At 37.3% G+C, this 18797-nt stretch overlaps 1 protein-coding gene across 4 annotated transcripts in view; it reads right to left on the bottom strand.

Annotated features, from left to right (window-relative positions):
- The window catches only part of LOC123880891, a 503469-nt gene that overhangs the window by 179929 nt on the left and 304743 nt on the right, over positions 1–18797 (bottom strand). For all 4 annotated transcript variants that reach the window (XM_045929266.1, XM_045929268.1, XM_045929269.1 and 1 more), the window contains exon 4: positions 7461–7597. In XM_045929266.1, coding sequence (XP_045785222.1) covers positions 7461–7597 — 137 coding nt within the window. The remainder of the gene's footprint in view (positions 1–7460; positions 7598–18797) is intronic.

Here is an 18797-nt window from a genome sequence, read left to right as displayed (position 1 = left end):
TGGAGATAGATTATACCCTGGATTAGCACATAGGCTACTTTTTATCCCTGAAAATCAAAGAGTTCCCACGGGAATTTTAAAAAAGCTACATCCACGCGAATGAAGTCGCGGGTATCAGCTAGTAGTAAAATATACTTAGAATTTTCCTATTCTGATGCTCATCTAAATAATATACAAGTGTAAATTAATTTATAACACCCACGATAAGTGAAGGTTACAGTAACTAGAAAAGAGCTGATAATTTTCAAACGGCTGAACCGATTTTCTTGGATTATAGCTAAGAACACTCTCGATCAAGCCACCTTTCAAAACTAAATTAAATTCGGTTCATTATTTTAAGAGTTACGATGCCACAGACAGATACACAAATACACACGTCACACTTATAACACCCCTCTTTTTGGGTTGGGGGTTAATAAAAGGAAAAGTTCACTGACTGACTGACTGATCTATCAACAAAGCCCAAACTACTACGGGACGAATCGGGCTGTGAGATGCAGTAGTATTATACCGTAGATATACACTAAAAAATAATTTTTAGAAATTCAACCCCTGGGGATAAAATAGGCTTTGAAGTTTTTGTAATTAATTGCCTTAAAGTCTAATGATTCTTCACATCGCAGTACGAAACGAGCTATTGTGAAAATGATGTACCTACTGTGTTCCTGTTCAAACTATAATTCCTATCACAGGTCATTTTATACCTGGTCATTCACTGGTAACTCTATTTTAGTACAATCTACAAAGCACCAAGACAAATCCACTAGCTAGAGCAACTCTTTTTAAGGCTCTCTCTGTTACGTATTTTTTTTTACATTATTGTATTAGTATTTCGACTTTGGTCAGACTGACTCAAACTTCTTTCCATTACTTTAATTATGTACTTACCTAATTATTTCTACAGACTTTTTGTTAGAGATATGGGAATTAAGCCAAAGCACGCTCTGTTGATCTCGGCTTTCTTAAACTCTGGTTAGGTACTTTTAAAGCTTTATTAAAACCGTGAGCTAAGTCAATGCAAGTAAGAATAATAACATTAGAGAAGTATTTAAAAGTTCCTTCAAGAAATCTTCAACATTTTGTTACTCGCACATAAAATGGTCGTAAAATTTGTACAGCTGTAGAATATAAATTGTCCAATAAAAGTACCTACACTAACTAAAAACAGACTTCCAAGTGGTTTCGATTATGGCGGAATAATGAGCAACTTAATAGTAAGAGCTTTAATGAGGACGAACGAACAAATGATTTTAAAAATAGACGCATTCGCCCCTTCGCGTGTAGTGCGTACAGGCAAAGAAAATATATTTTAACTAGCAGACTCAACCCGGCTATGCTCGTGTGGAATATTTGAAAATCGGTGAAGGGGTGATTTTTCAAAAAAATCTGAAACAAATTCGTTATTCTTGCAAGAAAGTCCAAATACCAATTTTCATGGAAATAACTTGAAAACTGATGAACTTTCGTTCACTCTGCTCCACCTTTGGGGAGAGTTTTCAAAAATCCTGCAACACGTACCTTTATGCTTTTATTTTTACCCGAAAGCTCCAAAAATCGTAAAACACGTAGGTATTTCTTCACTTCTAACCAGCAGCCTAAATACTACAATTTTTTACGGATATAACTTGAAAATGACTTTCATTTTCATCCCCTATTTAACTAATTTAGGGGGGGAATTTCCAAAATGCACTATCTCTGTGTATTTTGACTACGCTTTCACGCGGTTTTATATCGATAAAACGTTTCAAAAACTGCCAAAGCAATTCACAAACTCACCACGAAAATTTAAAGAAAATACAGGAGTCTTTTCCCAGTTGCCAATGCCGGGTGTGACATAACAGCCGCCTTCACTCGCGCACTCCAAGGCCGGGTCGTGTTACAGAAATAATTTCAGTTCAGACCGTAAAATAAAAACAAGGGGACGGAATGCTTAGTTTCGACTTACAGACAAAACAGACAATTATTTGGGGGGAGCTTTATTACTGGAGAGTGTCGGGTGGCTGTGACATCTTAATTTTATTTACTTAAATTAATTGGTTCTATAAAGTATAAGTTGGCTTGAAGGTATTTACAGTACGCGGCAGGATATATTGCACACCGAACTTTAGAAAGAGATTTCGGCTTTGCAGAGGCGACGTCGTCTCAGTCATACCTGTGTTACGTTTCGTCGGTCTCCACGACAGACAATGCTCTATCTATCTATCAATCTATCTATCAATTTATCTATCTATCTATCTATTTATCTATCTATCTATCTATCTAATTTAGAAGTTATAAATTCCTAAATTGCCCCTGATGGGAATCAAGCCGCAATCCTCCCACTTATATTTTAATTTGTAATAATATCATGTAACCATTTTATATTTAACATCTACAAATTCTATGTCATCTTGTAATGATATAATGTATAATTAGGTAATATTGTGTAGGTACACAAGTTAGGGGTTGTTACTTAGATCCTAACCCATTGTTTTTATATTTAGTATTTTTTAGTTACAAGCTGTTTTGTGTACCTTTTTAATAAAATAAGAACCCAACAGCACTCACCAAGCCGGGGCATGGCATGGACGTCGTGGAAGAAAACAAAATATATTGTATTTGTGGTAAGTATTTTGTAATTTTATTGATTTTCTGGATAAATTGAAATCATTAGAAACTTCAAAAATTCCTCAAGGAAATTGTAAAAGTTTGTGCCTTCTTTGAAATTTGAGTACTGTAAAGAGGTGCATAGCAAATTATAAGGGTGTAGTGATTTTCTTTACCACTAGAAGGTATTAAATTCCGTCACCCTATTCGCAAAGTTGCAGGGGTGAACAGAGGTATCGGGTGTCTTATTACATTTAAAGGTAACACCCGCTTAAACCATACGAATACAAAAGTAAAACAAGTGTAAATTAAAAAATTTTGACACCCCCGACAAGTGAAGGTTATAGTAACTAGAAAAGAGCTGATTACTTTCGGCTGAACTGATTTTCTTAGATTATAGCTTAGAACACTCTCGATCAAGCCACCTTTCAAACAAAAAAACTAAGTTAAAATCGGTTCATTAGTTTAGGAACTAGGATGCCACAGACAGATACACAGATACACAGTCAAACTTATAACACCCCTCTTTTTGGGTCGGGGGTTAATGAAAACTAAACATCAAAATAATGGATTTGAAATCTATATACTAATAAATAAAATTGGAGTGTCTGTCTCTAATTTCGAAATAACTACCGCATATTAAGGTCATATGGTTATTTGAACGATACTATAACTGAATCACACGTTTTTAAAATTTTTGTCTGTCTGTCTGTCTGTTTGAAAAGGCTAATCTTGGGAACGGCTGAACCGATTTTAACGGGATTTTCACAGACAAGTAGAGAATTGACCAGGGAGTAACATAGGCTACTTTTTTAACCGACTTTCAAAAAGGGAGTTGTGTTTTTCTACCTATGTACACCGAAATCTCCGAGATTTCTGAACCGATTTGCGTCATTTATTTTTTAAGCGATAGAGGAACTTTGCGACATTGTTTCATAAAAAATAAAAAAACCAATCCACGCGGGCGAAGCTGCGGGCATCAGCTAGTAAAAAAATAAAAATCCACTTATTATTATTACCGTTTTAATTGAGTCATGTATAAAAATAGTTACATTAAATTAATTATCCCAATACGTTTACATGATATGATGCACATTATAATTTTCAAGTACACTGAACTACATTAAATTATCTTGCATCATGTGATAACACATCTCTTTCACCACATTTCATCCCATTTTCAACTATATTCCTAAGTAATAGAATTTAATTTACATTGGAACTTATTTGTGTCGTAAATTAAAAATACAAATGTTTTGAACTCTATTTCCTTCGAAATAAAGTTGGCATTAGATTGAACGTTTTGAACGTGCTGTTTTTAGCATCGGTCGTTTATTATTTATAAGTTTTACGATGAAGAGGGGCACCCTGTAAATAGAAATTATGGATTAGATTGGAATCGAAAACTGAAGTTCACGGTTAAGATGCAGGGAAATGTATTTTCTTATAATAGGTACAAGATTAGATCGCATAGAACCGAAAGACGTTGGGGTCTGATGTTTGAATGACAACTGCGCACTAGAAAATGCAGCTTCAATAGACCCCGGACGTGTGGTACCTATTGTAATAATATTAGTTAGTGAACGGACGGTCTCAAGCAGGAAAGCCGAACTGCACCAAATAGAGCCAATAGTAGTAGATTACTGATTTGACTAGTAGTCATCATCCAGTATTGTATGAGCTTTACCCATTAGTTTTAATAAATAATGTATCTTCGTATCGTGCCAACATATATTTACTTACTAAAAAGTTTTGGTCACTTAACTGAAAATACCTTACGGTCGCTGGCATAGCCTTGAGTTCGTTACTCCGTATAAAATTAAATTCTCCATAATACGGAATCACTTAACTAAATAGATGTGAAAATAGGCGAAAAAATTCAATTTCCGAACTCCACGAGCCCCAGCAAATTGGGTCAGATGTATAACGGTCCCCGGACCGTAAATCCCAAAGTTCGAATTTCGAACAGTTACGGCCCATCGACCAATCGGAAGAACGCTTATCGCTATCCAATGACACCGGCCTGATTACCGGCACCGTAAATTTGAAAATGGAACCAAACTTCGTTAATTACCGTACTGAGAAATTGTTCCGATATCGCACGGCAGACGCACGAATGCGATTCCAAAATCGATAATAACAGACGATTAGAAATGATTAGGTATATCTAAGAGTAATTTATAATTTTATAATTGGAGAACACAAACAATTAGGAAGAAGAAATATTCCAAACCTATTATGATAATGATAGATATTACCTACCATTATAATCTCGGTCAAATGTGAGTCTGACTCGTACACGAAGGATTCCGTACCATCGTATAAGAAATAGCACTTTTTTTTTTTAAATTTTCCAACACCAATTTTCGACCAATTTGTATGATTTACTGTTATAGCGACAATAGTAATACACATTTTATGCCAACTCTCTACCTATTACAGTTTACGAGATACAGCTTGCTGACAGACAGACGGACGGACAAACGGACAACGAGTACGGAACTTTAAATTTAACAAGTGTAGATAAGAGACAAAACCTCCGATAACGTAATCATGCGCCATTTAAACCGATTGCGAGCCGATTTTACGGCGTATTAAATTAAAGTGAACACACTCGGTTATTCCGATCACGTATCGATATCGCACTTTATCGATACATTAACGCGAGGGATGTTATTAATGCTTGACATGTAATAAAGGTGTGTACATACTTATTACACAAGTGAACGAACACGTTTTTTTTAAGCTTTTCGCTCTATATAAATATTTTTTTAGGTTCTTTTTTCGATGAAAAGTTTGTGGTTACTTTCTTTCTGGCAAAACTTTTCTCGCGCCGGAAAAATACAGCGTTGAAAGACCCCACTAGAACTAGATGGACCGACGAGTGTTTTTGTTTGTTGTTTTGTCCTTCAATCATGCCGCAACGGAGCAACGGATCGTCGTGATTTTTAGCATGGATATAGTTAAAGACCAGCCCGGCTAGCATGGGCAGTAGATAAAAATTATAGCCCCCGATTATATCCTCTGATGTCATAGAAATCAGTGGATATAATCGGGGATATAATTTTTATCTACTGTCCATGCTAGCCGGGCTGGAGATTGACATAGGCTGCTTTTTATCCCGGAAAATTAAAAACCTCCACGTGTCTTTTAACACCTAAATCTACGAGAACAAAGTTGCGAGCATTAGCTAGTATAGAATACATAGGTATGACCCTAAAAAACCAAAAAACAACTATAATGCTGAAGATTTTTTGCTATTGTTTACTTGAAACAAATTTGAAATGACAATATAAGGGCAAATTCATGTTGCTTATCGTTGAACCATGAAGCATGAACACCAATCAAAATGGGTTTAGTGTCACTCACCCTGTGAACTGCACATCTGCGACGGTAGGAAAAGAGGAAAACAAATTCAATCCGTCAAAATATCTCCCCGGGCGAGATAAAACGATTATTGCGGTCTAAAAAACATTGATAGCAGGCGCACCTCTGTTTTTACACGCTTTTGTGTCTGTAGTAAGCTTTTTAGCCTATGGAAAATGAAAGATTTTGTTGATTTTTCAGTTCCACTGTTGACAGGCATAAGGCATAACTGAGTACTGGTAACTGGTTAATTTTCGTCAACATGTGACAACTATCACCCTTCTCGCACCGCTCCACTCTTGCAGCCCGGCTAGCATGGGCAGTAGATAAAAATTATTATATCCCCCGATTATATCCACTGATGTCATAGAAATCAGTGGATATAATCGGGGGATATAATTTATTTTTGCTAGCCGGGCTGGAGTCTACTCAGCTATACTATGCGCTATACAATTATATTATGTATTTTTTCAAATGGGACAGTATGGGTAAATCCAAAACCATAGGAGATACCGGGACTATCTTAGGAACCTTTTAGGTCTTTTTTTGTGAAAATAATTTTGGCATAGTTAATTTTTTGGTCAAGCGTGTATTTTTTTAGTGCCGATCGACTCAGTTTCATGTAAGGATCATTTCAGTGTATTGAAAGAAAAAATCGGGGCAGCAGAAGTTGGTTAAAAAGTAAATGTTTTTTCAATTTAAAACTTTAGCTTAAAGTAAGATTACTTTAAGCTAAACTTTTTAAGCCAATTTAGGCTAGATCGCAAATCAATTGAGTACCTTATAGGAACAAACAATTCACTGCCAAAAATGCTTCATCCTTTCCAATTCATATGACTAGTCAACCTATAGTTTTGAAAAAAAGCAAAGTTACGCGGTATGACGAAAATAGGCAATTCTCAGTGCGCTCACGTAGCGTGCGGTAGGCCCGGGTTCTATTCCCTGTTGGGCTATATTTCGTACCTCGCCTTATTTGTATGCGCCGCGTCACGATAAAAAATGATGCCGTTTGATGGCGAGTGTGATGTGTTGTTTAGTTTATGTGGCTTACAATGAAATTGACTGCAATAAGGCAAGGAAAATTTTGCACAGTTTCAAATTTTTGCACGGTCATTTTTTGAGAGAGCACTAAGTCTATTTCTTCTAGACAAGTGCGCTTTGAAGCCACACTTATATTTTTTTTATTTATTTTTTATTTTCATATACTAAAATTGAAATGCATTATCTGAATCTCTAAACAGAGATTTCTTCCAGCTTCCCGTTCAAGGTTGTGAATGTAGTTTCGACCGCCGAGAGTCAGCGATTACGCACCTATAGCGGTTTTGGACTATGTATGGAAAAGCAATAAATTGGTAACGATCGCTCACAGTCGGCACCTGACAATACGACGTTAGGTGTGAACTTTGGTTGAGTCGCAATGCAGTTTGCAGCGCTGTCGACGAGCGTTCTTAACACGTTGGCCAGTGTCAAAATTTGATAATTTACATGGGCACTAAAGGGCAAGTTACCTGGCAATCTCCCGCTGTGCAGCGTGCAGCTTGCCGGCGAGCCGCGCCGCGTCGGCCTCGGCAGCGCGAGCGCGCGCCTCCCAGTCGCCGCGCGCGCGACGCTCGCGCTCCGCATCGTTGCGCGCCGCACCCTCGCGCTGCAACAAACAGAGAACTTCATTGTTAACAGGTTACACACAAAACATGTGACAGCAGTGCGGTACAATAGATACGCGTCCAACGCGGGTGGGTATACACTATGTTTGCGTTCCAGCAGTGTTTCGGCGCGGAGCACAATACCAATCGCGAAATTCGACACTGTGTGTAGAGTTCGGCGCATAGCATGCAACGTTGCACGCTCTTGGAACGTGAGCGTACCCACTACTTATTCGAGCAGTTGCAGATGCGTAGAGCATAATAATTATTGAAACACGAACATAGTGGATACTTCCCTTATATACAAGGAACTGTATGAAGGCGTTCACACTGGAGTGCGACACTGCGTACGTGTCGTACTGTCGCGATTGCATGCCGTTGTCGTTGCTCTATGCAGCTTAACGTGCTCTATGTAATTTCTTGCATAAAAAAAATTCCTCTCGTTTATTGCGGAATTTTGCGTTTATCAAATTCAAAGTTTGACAACAAACTTCCAACAGTGAAATTCCGTTTTCCCTTTTCCCAGGTTCAAAGTTAACCACCCGATCCATCGTTGCAAATGGAAATTATGGAATACACCATCACCTAAATCAAGTACACTCTTAGCTTTATCCATGAACCTATTACCAAAGGCATTATTCATTTTTCTGAAAACCAAATCAAAAATAAACCAGTATCTTGAATAGCATGACGTTACACAATGCCCGAAGACCGCCATCTCCGGGCGCGCATCCGGGCAAAGCCGTATTTTATCATTTTATCAGCGGATCCGATAAAAATCCAATTTCGCCACGTCGCCCACTTGTGACGTCACACGTGACACCAACTGCCGGCGACGTCACAATTTGATGGTCGCATTCGAAAAGGAGTTTTTCTATTGGATCTTTTCCGACTTTACCATCGGTGATTGCATACCTAACGTAGTTTTTAAGTCAGTAGAATTTAGATGAATTTTTCCTCCTTTTAAGTTAACCTGGCATTTGATCGCTTAGTACGAAGATCGCGATAAAACAGCCATCTGTGTTGCATTTACTTCAAAAGAAGTGGTTCTCTATTCGATGCAAATTCTTTCAAATTCAAAACAGAGAAAACTCAATCATTGCCAGTGAGACTTTGCCAGTAAAATGAATCGGCATAGCTGAAACTTTCTACAACTGTAAATAAGCAAAACTTTCAAAACTGACATTATAGGCTATAGAATCTTGGAAACGTATTAACGCGGAGACTGGATACGCTGGCGACTCGGCAACGCGTAGCCAACTCGCCAGTATTTTGTATACAAGTAGGAAGTTATGCCTTTCTCCCTCGGGCTGAGATCTATAGAGCGCACTTTGACTTAGCTCAGACTTAAGACGCTGTCAAAACGAGATAGCGCTATACCGCTGGCATAAATCTGTCTCGTTTTTACTGCATGGAACTTAAGTCTAAGCAAAGTAAAAGTGCGCTCTATAGATCTCAGCCCGAGGGAGAAAGGCATAACTTCCTACTTGTATACAAAATACAAAACTCAGTGGCCAATTGATCGCCAGGATGGACTCCCGCATGTTGTATTTTTATGCTACTTATTAGGCAACCTCCTTTAGCTACGATAGGTAGCCAGAGGTAACCATGACTACGTAGCCCGTGACGTCACCATGGCGTCCTAGTGTGTTCTGGCTCATATTCAATTCTTCCTGTATCACTTACGGCACAGTTAACGGGTAGCCCTAAAGTAGCCCTTATTTTATTGATTTCACCAAATATTTGACATACAGGATCAAACCGAGAGTTCCCTCACACTAGTTCACTCTGCTTACGGTATCTAATGTCATAGTATAAATCTCAGGGTATTGTAACTTCTATGTAATAAGTTTCATACGGTGTTTAGCAGTAATTGCCATTAGAAGCACGAGTTAAACATAATTATCATTCGCGCTAATGTCCTCGATTAATGGGCGAAATAAGCGTTTACATTCGCTACGAGCCCTATCTCGAACTTACCTGCAGTTTACTTGGTTTAGCGAAGATTTTATCTTATATTGTGGTCTAAGTTATAAGCCGTAATCTTCAACAGATAGGTAAACGTCCATAACTGGGCCTTAGGTCTTTTATATGGACGCCACGCCACGCCACGCCTTTTATACGCCACGGTCTTGTGCTGCGTAAATCTCGGCTCCCTGTGACTTGTTTGATGTTATCTATCCCCCAAGTGGGGTGACTGTTAACGCTACTCTTACCGGTGTGAAGTCGCTATATCCCATTACCTTTGAACCCTAACGTCTGCCTCTTCAGTTTCATAACCCGTTGAGCTACGGATATCCTCTTTACTGAATTCATCACGTAGAGTCACTCCGAGCATAGCTCTATGCAAGTGCTTTCCATCACCAGTTTGAGCATTTTTATGAAGCCCAGAGTTAGCGACCACCTTCTCCGGTAACACGCACCGTTCAAAGACTTAAGCCTTCAGGCAACGAGGAATTTTGAACGAAAAGTCATACCGATATACTTTTCTTTTTCAAAAATCTCCTAAAAAATCGCTTATTCTTAGATTATCGGGTAGGTAATTTTCGGAATGATCTTGATTTTCTCCGCTACCGCTTATGAATTATAAACCGCCTACTTAAGTGGGAGCCTAGCTTAAAGTTTGATGAAGTTTTAATTGAAAATTAGTCTTGGCCGTATCTTGGGTTCAGTTCATTTGGCCCCAGTAGACCGGGAAATTAAATATTATTTTGGCCTCAACTTATTAAAAGGTAAGCAATTAAGGATGAAGATGAGACGGCGCTTTATTAAGAAAAGTTATTCTGCATTAATAACGCTAAACTTATTTCTTCTTAACTTAATTCTGTGGTAATGCGATGGGGTATAATAGTAAGTTTTGTCATTAAATTACAAATATTCTAACAAAAACATGAAACTCACGCGCCCTTTATTGAATGTCAATAGTTTAATTTTACAAGAACGCATTTCGCGACTTCATCTTGTATCTGCCGAACTCTATGATTTTCCGGGATAAAAAGTAGCCTCTGTCACACTCCAGTTCTTCAACTATATCCGTGAACAAAATCGCGCCGATACGTTGCTTCGTTTCAGCGTGATTGAAGAACAAACCAACAAACAAGCACACTTTGACATTTTTAATATGGGTAGTGATGTTACTCAAAAATACTAGTATAATAAACATAAATATTATATTCATATGTTACTTAATAATAGACTAGAATAAAATCCATCCATAATTGTAAAAGTACAACATGTCTCTAAAGTTAAATAATACTGTTGTACCGAACGTTTACTTAAAGGGGAGACTTAATAGAAATGTTTTTTGTAACGGAAGTCTAATGAAGCGCTCCGTCGAATATCACCCAATGTTTCACACCTGTCAAATTGTCAGATGTCAAGTTGACATTGACAGGGGGAACCCCATCGCGCCTTCTAAAGAGCGGTTCGTACTAGGTGGGCATAGCGTTTATAAAATTGATGCTGGCCACATCACACTAATATTATAAAGGCGAAAGTTTGTATGTGTGTGTGTGTGTGTGTGTGTGTGTGTATGTTTGTTACTCCTTCACGCAAAAACTACTGGACGGATTTGGCTGAAATTTAGAATGGAGATAGATTATACCCTGGATTAGCACATAGGCTACTTTTTATCCCGGAAAATCAAAGAGTTCCCACGGGATTTTTAAAAAACCTTCATCCACGCGAACGAAGTCGCGGGCATCAGCTAGTACCAATATAAAATTATACCTACTCGTAATAATGTATGCATTCTAATAAAGACATATTGCACTTTTTCCCACTGTAATTTTAAGGTATAATTTAAAGGACTCTAAAACTTATCAGTGTAAGTTTCGGTTATACACGTTACAAGTGTAAATTAAAAAATTTCAACACCCCCGACAAATCATTTTCAAATAAATAATTATGTATATCTAGGCAACGTCCATCTTGACAGCTTGACATTTGTCAATTGACACTTGAATATTATGAACCTAAGGGTTATCTAACCTTCTTTTCTACAAGAAAACTAGAAAATAGCTGATAACTTTTAAACGGCTGAAACAATTTTTTTGGATTATAGCTAAGAACACTCTCGATCAAGCCACCTTTCAAACAAAAAAAAGTAAATTAAAATCGGTTCATTCGTTTAGGCGCTACGATGCCACAGACAGATACACAGATACACAGACACACAGATACACACGTCAAACTTATAACACCCCTCTTTTTGGGTCGGGGGTTAAAAAATAACATAAAAATATTCCCAAAGTCCAGCGGCGTCATCCCGTTGATTGATTACCTCATCTCGTCGAAAAAAACGCTGTTTTAATAAACAAAACGATTTATAAAGTCAGAAATTATACTCCTCCTTTCATTCGAGATGATTTATTTTCTCTTATATTACAGTTAATGTTCTCACAAGTCTGTAGAAAATGAAATGAACTTGAATATAATGATAAACAAAATAAAAAATGCGATTCATTGTCTTTTTCAGAGAAACGGGAAACAATTCGCACGTTCTTTTTTTTTAGAGTTCCGTACATGAAGGGTGCCAATGGGACCCTATCCTTCATATCAAGATGCGAACCAAAGTAACCAACATAGTTGAACAAGTTGCAAAGCTAAAGTACCAATTAATATAATATAGCGCTTGGCTGCAGTCCAACCTGCAAGCAAGTGTTGATGCAGCCTAAAATGAAGCGCGCTTGTCTAGAAGTTGCCTATCCACTTTTGACTTGAAGGTACCGAACTTCGAAGGAACGTTGGGGTCCAAATCTCTCGAAAGGTGACTTCGGTCCGGAAAGCTCAGTATTGGCCATCGGTAGACCCAATAGAAAGAAACTATTCTAAAATATTTATTAGAAAATCGGTTGGCAACGAAACAAATTTTTCGACTCCAAAAAATCACAAAGTAGTTTTTCAATAAGTTTACTTTGAAGAGTTTTTTTTTAAATCATTTATTTACAGGCTTTTGCATTTCTGTAGAGTTTGTTTTTATAGAGTTCTTGAATCCGAAGTCACTCTCACTTCACAAAGCTCCTCGCCCCTTGTAAACTCTTAACCAAATACATTTTATTGACAGCCTCTCTTTAAGTCCTAGTTTGTTTAGGCGTTAGGTATTAAACGTCCCCCTCAAGGGGCAAAGTGAGAAAGCAAACACGAGTTGCCAAATATTGTAAATCTTGCTTAGAACGTGTGCACTCCGGATGCTCATGAATAAACTGTAAATGTCTGAGTAGCAATATTTGTTCTAATTGTTAAGTGAGACCTGAACTCTCTACCATATCACACAGAACTATAAAACTTCTGCGTACAAGATTGTGCGGGAGATGTGTCAGTGTGCTTGACCGCAGGAATCACATCACATCACACTATCACACTAATATTATAAAGGCGAAAGTTTGTGTATGTGTGTGTGTTTGTTTGTTACTCCTTCACGCAAAACTACTGAACGGATTTGGCTGAACTTTGGAATGGAGATAGGTAATATCCTGGATTAGCACATAGGTTACTTTTCATCCCGGAAAATCAAAGAGTTCCCACGGGATTTCGATAAACCTAAATCCACGCGGACGGAAGTCGTGGGCGTCAGCTAATAGGGAAATATTTCCTCCGAGACGACGTTGTAGTGTGAAGCATCTAAGAGAGGAGGCGTTGTAGTGCATCCAAGGGGAATGGCGCCTGACCATCCAGAGAAGCGGCGTGCTATGCTGTCTGCTGATGGAGTGTAGACTCAATTTATCTTTTTGACCGTTCGCCTGTGGGTTGCGGAGGAGAGTGATGTGGTGATAGCCACAAGATCATCATGACCTACCCATCACCGGCCCGCTACTGAACACGGGTCTCCTCTCAACAAAATATCCTTCCTCAGTATTCAACGACAAACAACAGCTAATCTAAAAAGAATCTCAATCAGGTTGATAGGGAATAGTTATAATAAAGTGCGTGCAAAATAAGCAGTCCAATTTCTATCAGAGGTACTTGCATCCGGAAATTGACATAGACAACTTTTTATCCCGGATAATCAAAGAGTTCCTACGGGATTTTTAAAAACCTAAATCCACGCACACGAAGTCGCAGGCATCATCTAGTACTGAAATATTTCTCTGGCGGGGCTCTACCCTAAAACATACTAAAATTAAGTTAAAAGCTAATACATCTTAAAACGCGCTATTCAATCCATCATTCCCCATACCGTGCAAGGGATATGATGACGTCACAGTCCAAACAATGACTCGCGATTGGCCGAAACGCTGGCACGTGACCGACACGCGCTATCTTTAGGCGCCAAATTAGATAGGGGTCCTTTATAACGGACAAAAAAGGGAAATTTACATAATGTGCGAATAAAATGCACATGTTAATTGTGTGTTATCAAAGGATTCGCGACTATTACATGACCAATTTGGCATTTGTATGTGACCTGCAGGCTTGATTGGGAAGTATTAGATGTAACTCGTGATCAGTGGCGTGCGCAGAGTTTAAAGCTAGCATTAAGGTATGAGCTTATTTTCTGGCAAGCCATAATGGAAAATAAGTGTTGATTTAGTACAACTAGGGTAGGCAGTACTTTTATGCCTCTGTGAGCTGCAGGCTACTGATTATTATTAAAAACTGGTCAAGTCGGACTCGCTCACCATCGTATAAGATACGTCACTGTGTACTACCTTTTTTTTTAATTTGCTTAGCGGCCATTTTGAAATTTACCGTCTTGGTTTTTTATTATTTGTTATAGTGAAAATTTAAACTTTTTACTTATTACGATTCCTGAGATGCAGTCCGCTGACAGACAAATGGACGGATGGACATTCTGACGGGCAACGGAGGATTAATAATAAGGTTCCATTAGCGCCCTTCGGTTACGGAACCCTAATGAATATCACTTACGAATCACGACAGTTTAAACTCCAAAGTAGGTGTTCATTTTGATGAATAAGACATTATTCATTGTCCTTCTTTCATTGTATGGAGGTATGTCAATAAACTTGGCCGATAAAAAATCCAATTTTGTCGACAAATTCTAATTATATTCACTATCTCCTTAATCCTCGCCCCCTGGTACTGAAAGCAAAAAAAGGTGAGTCATCTACACACCCCCCGTGGATCATACTTTGCATTATAACCCTGCTATACATATAATATACACACTTGGTGTTTAGACGCCAACATTGGAACATATTATTTGCCAAATAATTTGAAACAAATCTGTGACCAGACATTGGTTTCTAATTGGAATTTAATGAGCTGCTAAAGTCTTGCTTACAAAACAAAATTAGCTTTGTTAATTGACAAAATTAATTTTTGTGGTTACACAAAATCTATTGTCTTTCGTGAGATCAATAATCTCTACATTAGGTACTCAAGTACAGTATTATAGTGATTATTCAATGGTCGATTCAAGACTTCAAGATTAAATTAGGTTAGATAATATTAGCTAGTTTAAGTTTTATCTGGTTTTCAATATATGTCATAAAACTAGGACAAAACTTTATTAAAATTACATAAAGGCTATACAAGTCCTTAAAGGACTTAAATAACTCTAATAAAGCTCAAAAATATGCTTTTCGTACCAGTGCATTATGCGGTACCTACTAGTCAAGTTATATGGCCAATATTGCTACCAATCTTGGCCCCAACTTTCAACCCCAATGTGTATAACTCTGTAGCAAACAAATCCCTTATTCCCTTAAGGATTATTCTATAAATAATTCAATAAACAATTATGTACGTTACCAACAGATTTGAACTAGTACTCGGTCGTAATCTACTTATTGTAATTTAATAACGCCGGCATATCTATGGGCATTGAGTTTTGTGGTGAAGAGGGATTAGAAACCGTATAAGACAGTGAGAATCGAAGCGTTTATTTTAATACTGTAAGGTTATTTTTAAAAAGTTGATTTGAGTTGTCAAAAATAATATAAAATTATTAATTTAGCTGATGAAGGTAGTTTGGTAAAATCGATATTTGGCTCATTCGATGTCATACAATCTGTTACTAGGAGGCCAACAAGATTGAACTTGCATAAATACGGGTGTTTTGAAGGTTTTAGTTCGGTCTCCTTCTGAGATTCGGAGCGATATCGCATATTTTCGGTTTTTGTATTGTGAACTGAATAATTAGATGTTGTGATAGCAATCACGCTCTAATTAAATTATTTATTTTGGCATTAGTTTGTTTAGATTAAAACTCTCGGATAACCTTGCACATTAAACTTGTGTTTTTTTGTGTTGGTTTTGGAGAGGACATTCCAATAATTCGATAAAAATATTTAAATAATACCTGCTTTTCTGAGTGACGCCAATAATACCTACCAAGATTGTAATAAAATAATTTAAGCTTTCACCCCTGCCAATATCCAAACCTCAGCGACGATGGAGGGACTAGGCTTGGAGTTTATCTACGTGATCAAACCCGCAATGAAGAGATCCTTATAGAAGAACCAAACTAACCGACATAGCCCAACGGCTATGTCGGTACTAGCCTACTAGCTAGTATACTACGCGTAGGTATGTCACTACCCGTAGGTATGTGTGACACACACAAGCGTAGGAATTTGTCTTCACTTTTACAAAAGTGTAAATTTATAACACCCCCGACAAGTGAAGGTTACAGTAACCAGAAAAGATCTAATAACTTCCCAACGGCTGAACCGATTTCCTTCGATTATAACTAAGAACACTCTCGATCAAGCCACCTTTCAAACAAACAAACTAAATTAAAACCGGTTCATTCGTTTAGGCGCTACAATGCCACAGATACACACGTCAAACTTATAACACCCCTCTTTTTGGGTCGGGGGTTAAAAATCTTTGATTTGAATAAAATAAAACTCAACAAACACAATAATTTATTCATTTAACTAACACCGACCGGAATCCTCTTTAAGTTGAATAGTGAATACCAAAGGTTTTAGTGGAGAGGACAGGAAAAACACTATTTACTAAGATCCGCGAGGGCCATAATCCCTAGGGAGAGTGTACTGTCAGCAAAAAAATTGCGGCCGTAAATAATGGTTCACTTTTACGAGCCACATTTATTATGCCGGCGGTGTATATTGACTGGGAATCGTTATAATTTATGTATTCGTTTATGTCTGTCCAAAGTTTCTGGATCATGCTAGCTGGTAACTTATTAATCACTCCAGCAATGCGTGGAACTGCAATTAATTGATCATCGTTATCATGATCATTATCATATCGACCCATAGCCGCCAGCCCTCTGCTGGAGGAAAGTCAGAAGTTCAGACACAGGTCCAGAGCGGATTGGCAGACCTCTGCACACACTTTTATTAAGATAAATATGTAGATTTCACAAACATGCCGGTTCCAAATATTTTAATGATTTGTTTCTATTTCTATTTACAGCTGTCATAAAATAATAATTGATTAATAAAAAAATTAGTTGAATAATATAAAGCTATGTTATATATCCATAAATTCATCCATGTGATTAATATGAATGAAAAAGTTACCAGGAGCTAATTTGTTACTTCACAACAAATTATTATACTTAATTTTTTTTAATTTTTTAATTCAGGTATAAGTTATCCCTTGACTGCAATCTCACCTGGTGGTAAGTGATGATGCAGTCTAAGATGGAAGCGGGCTAACCTGGAAGGGATATAGCATACCCCTATGCACTATGCAATATGTTTACTAATGTGTGAATAAAAGAGATTTATGTTAATTTTAATAAGTAATAGCGACTACTATACTGAAATAGTATAGTAGTCGCACGTACCTTGTCGTACCTACCTAGCGACTCAGAGCGAAACATTTACTTTAAGTAAATTCGAAAACCATTTGGATCCGGAAAAAAGTAGGCTTTAATTAATATTTTATCCCAGACAGTCGTATTAAAATAAATCTCTGTCCGAACGGAATTTGTAAAATTCGGATGAAGCCTATACATCAGGGCGTAATGCCATAAATCCAGCGGGAGAACATGGAAACTGCATTATGCAAACGCCATAACCGCATACACCGCGTAATGCATGAACTTTCAGGATTCCTGTCACGTGCATAAGTAATAGTTATCCTATCCTATGCACCCACTATGCTACGTATGCTAATTTTGGTATGATCATGTTGTAATACTTGGTAAATATTTCAGGATAAACTACGCGTACATAGTTCGGAAAACCGCTGCGGTGCAACTTATGTATCAGTATTTTAACTCAAATTATTATGCTAAATTATTATTATTCATAGCTTTAGTTTTAAGTTTACGTAATTAATTATCACTACTATATCAACTTACAAATCTAAAAATTCTGACCAAAAGGTGTGCGTACCCTACTTTGAATAAATGATTTTGGTTTTTTTCTTTTTGAGTTATGTATCCGTATTTTGGAAAAAGAATATTACTATCCTTTTTAATTCCTTAATAAAGAGTAATTTATAGTCCTCTTACACGTCTTATGACACATACTTTTTAAATTGAAATTCGTCAATATGTCGGCAATAGTTATCCTATTCTATGCACCCACTATGCTACGTATGCTAATTTTGGTATGATCATGTTGTAATACTTGGTAAATATTTCAGGCTAAACTACGCGTACATAATTCGGAAAACCAATGCAATGCAACTTATGTATCAGTATTTTAACTCAAATTATTATGCTAAATTATTATTCATAGCTTTAGTTTTAAGTTTACGTAATGAATTATCACTACTATATCAATTTACAAATCTAACAATTCTGACCACAAGGCGTGCGTACCTACTTTGAATAAATGATTTTGGTTTTTTTTTTGAGATATGTATCCGTATTTTGGTAACAGAATATTACAATCCTTTTTAATTCCTTAATAAAGAGTTACTTATAGTCCGTCTTATGACACATACTTTTTAAATTGAAATTCGTCAATATGTCGGCAATAGTTATCCTATTCTATGCACCCACTATGCTACGTATGCTAATTTTGGTATGATCATGTTGTAATACTTGGTAAATATTTCAGGCTAAACTACGCACAGGTACATAGTTTGGTAAACCAATGCGGTGCAACTTATGTACCGGTATTTGCTTTGCTGCAGAATTAGAGTTACCATATTTCAGGAGTGCGCCCAGGAACTTTACCTTTACAGCTTAGTTTAGATGGGTGCCAACAAGACCTTTTGCACTTTAGAATACAGAGTTGCGAAAGGATCGCTTTATTTATGCAAGTTCTTTCCAATCCCCATGTTTTCTTGTATTTGGGTGCTTGTTAT

This window comes from Maniola jurtina, chromosome 3, assembly GCF_905333055.1.
Source record: "Maniola jurtina chromosome 3, ilManJurt1.1, whole genome shotgun sequence".
NCBI lineage: Eukaryota > Metazoa > Arthropoda > Insecta > Lepidoptera > Nymphalidae > Maniola > Maniola jurtina.
This window is presented reverse-complemented; position numbering and strand designations above follow the sequence as displayed.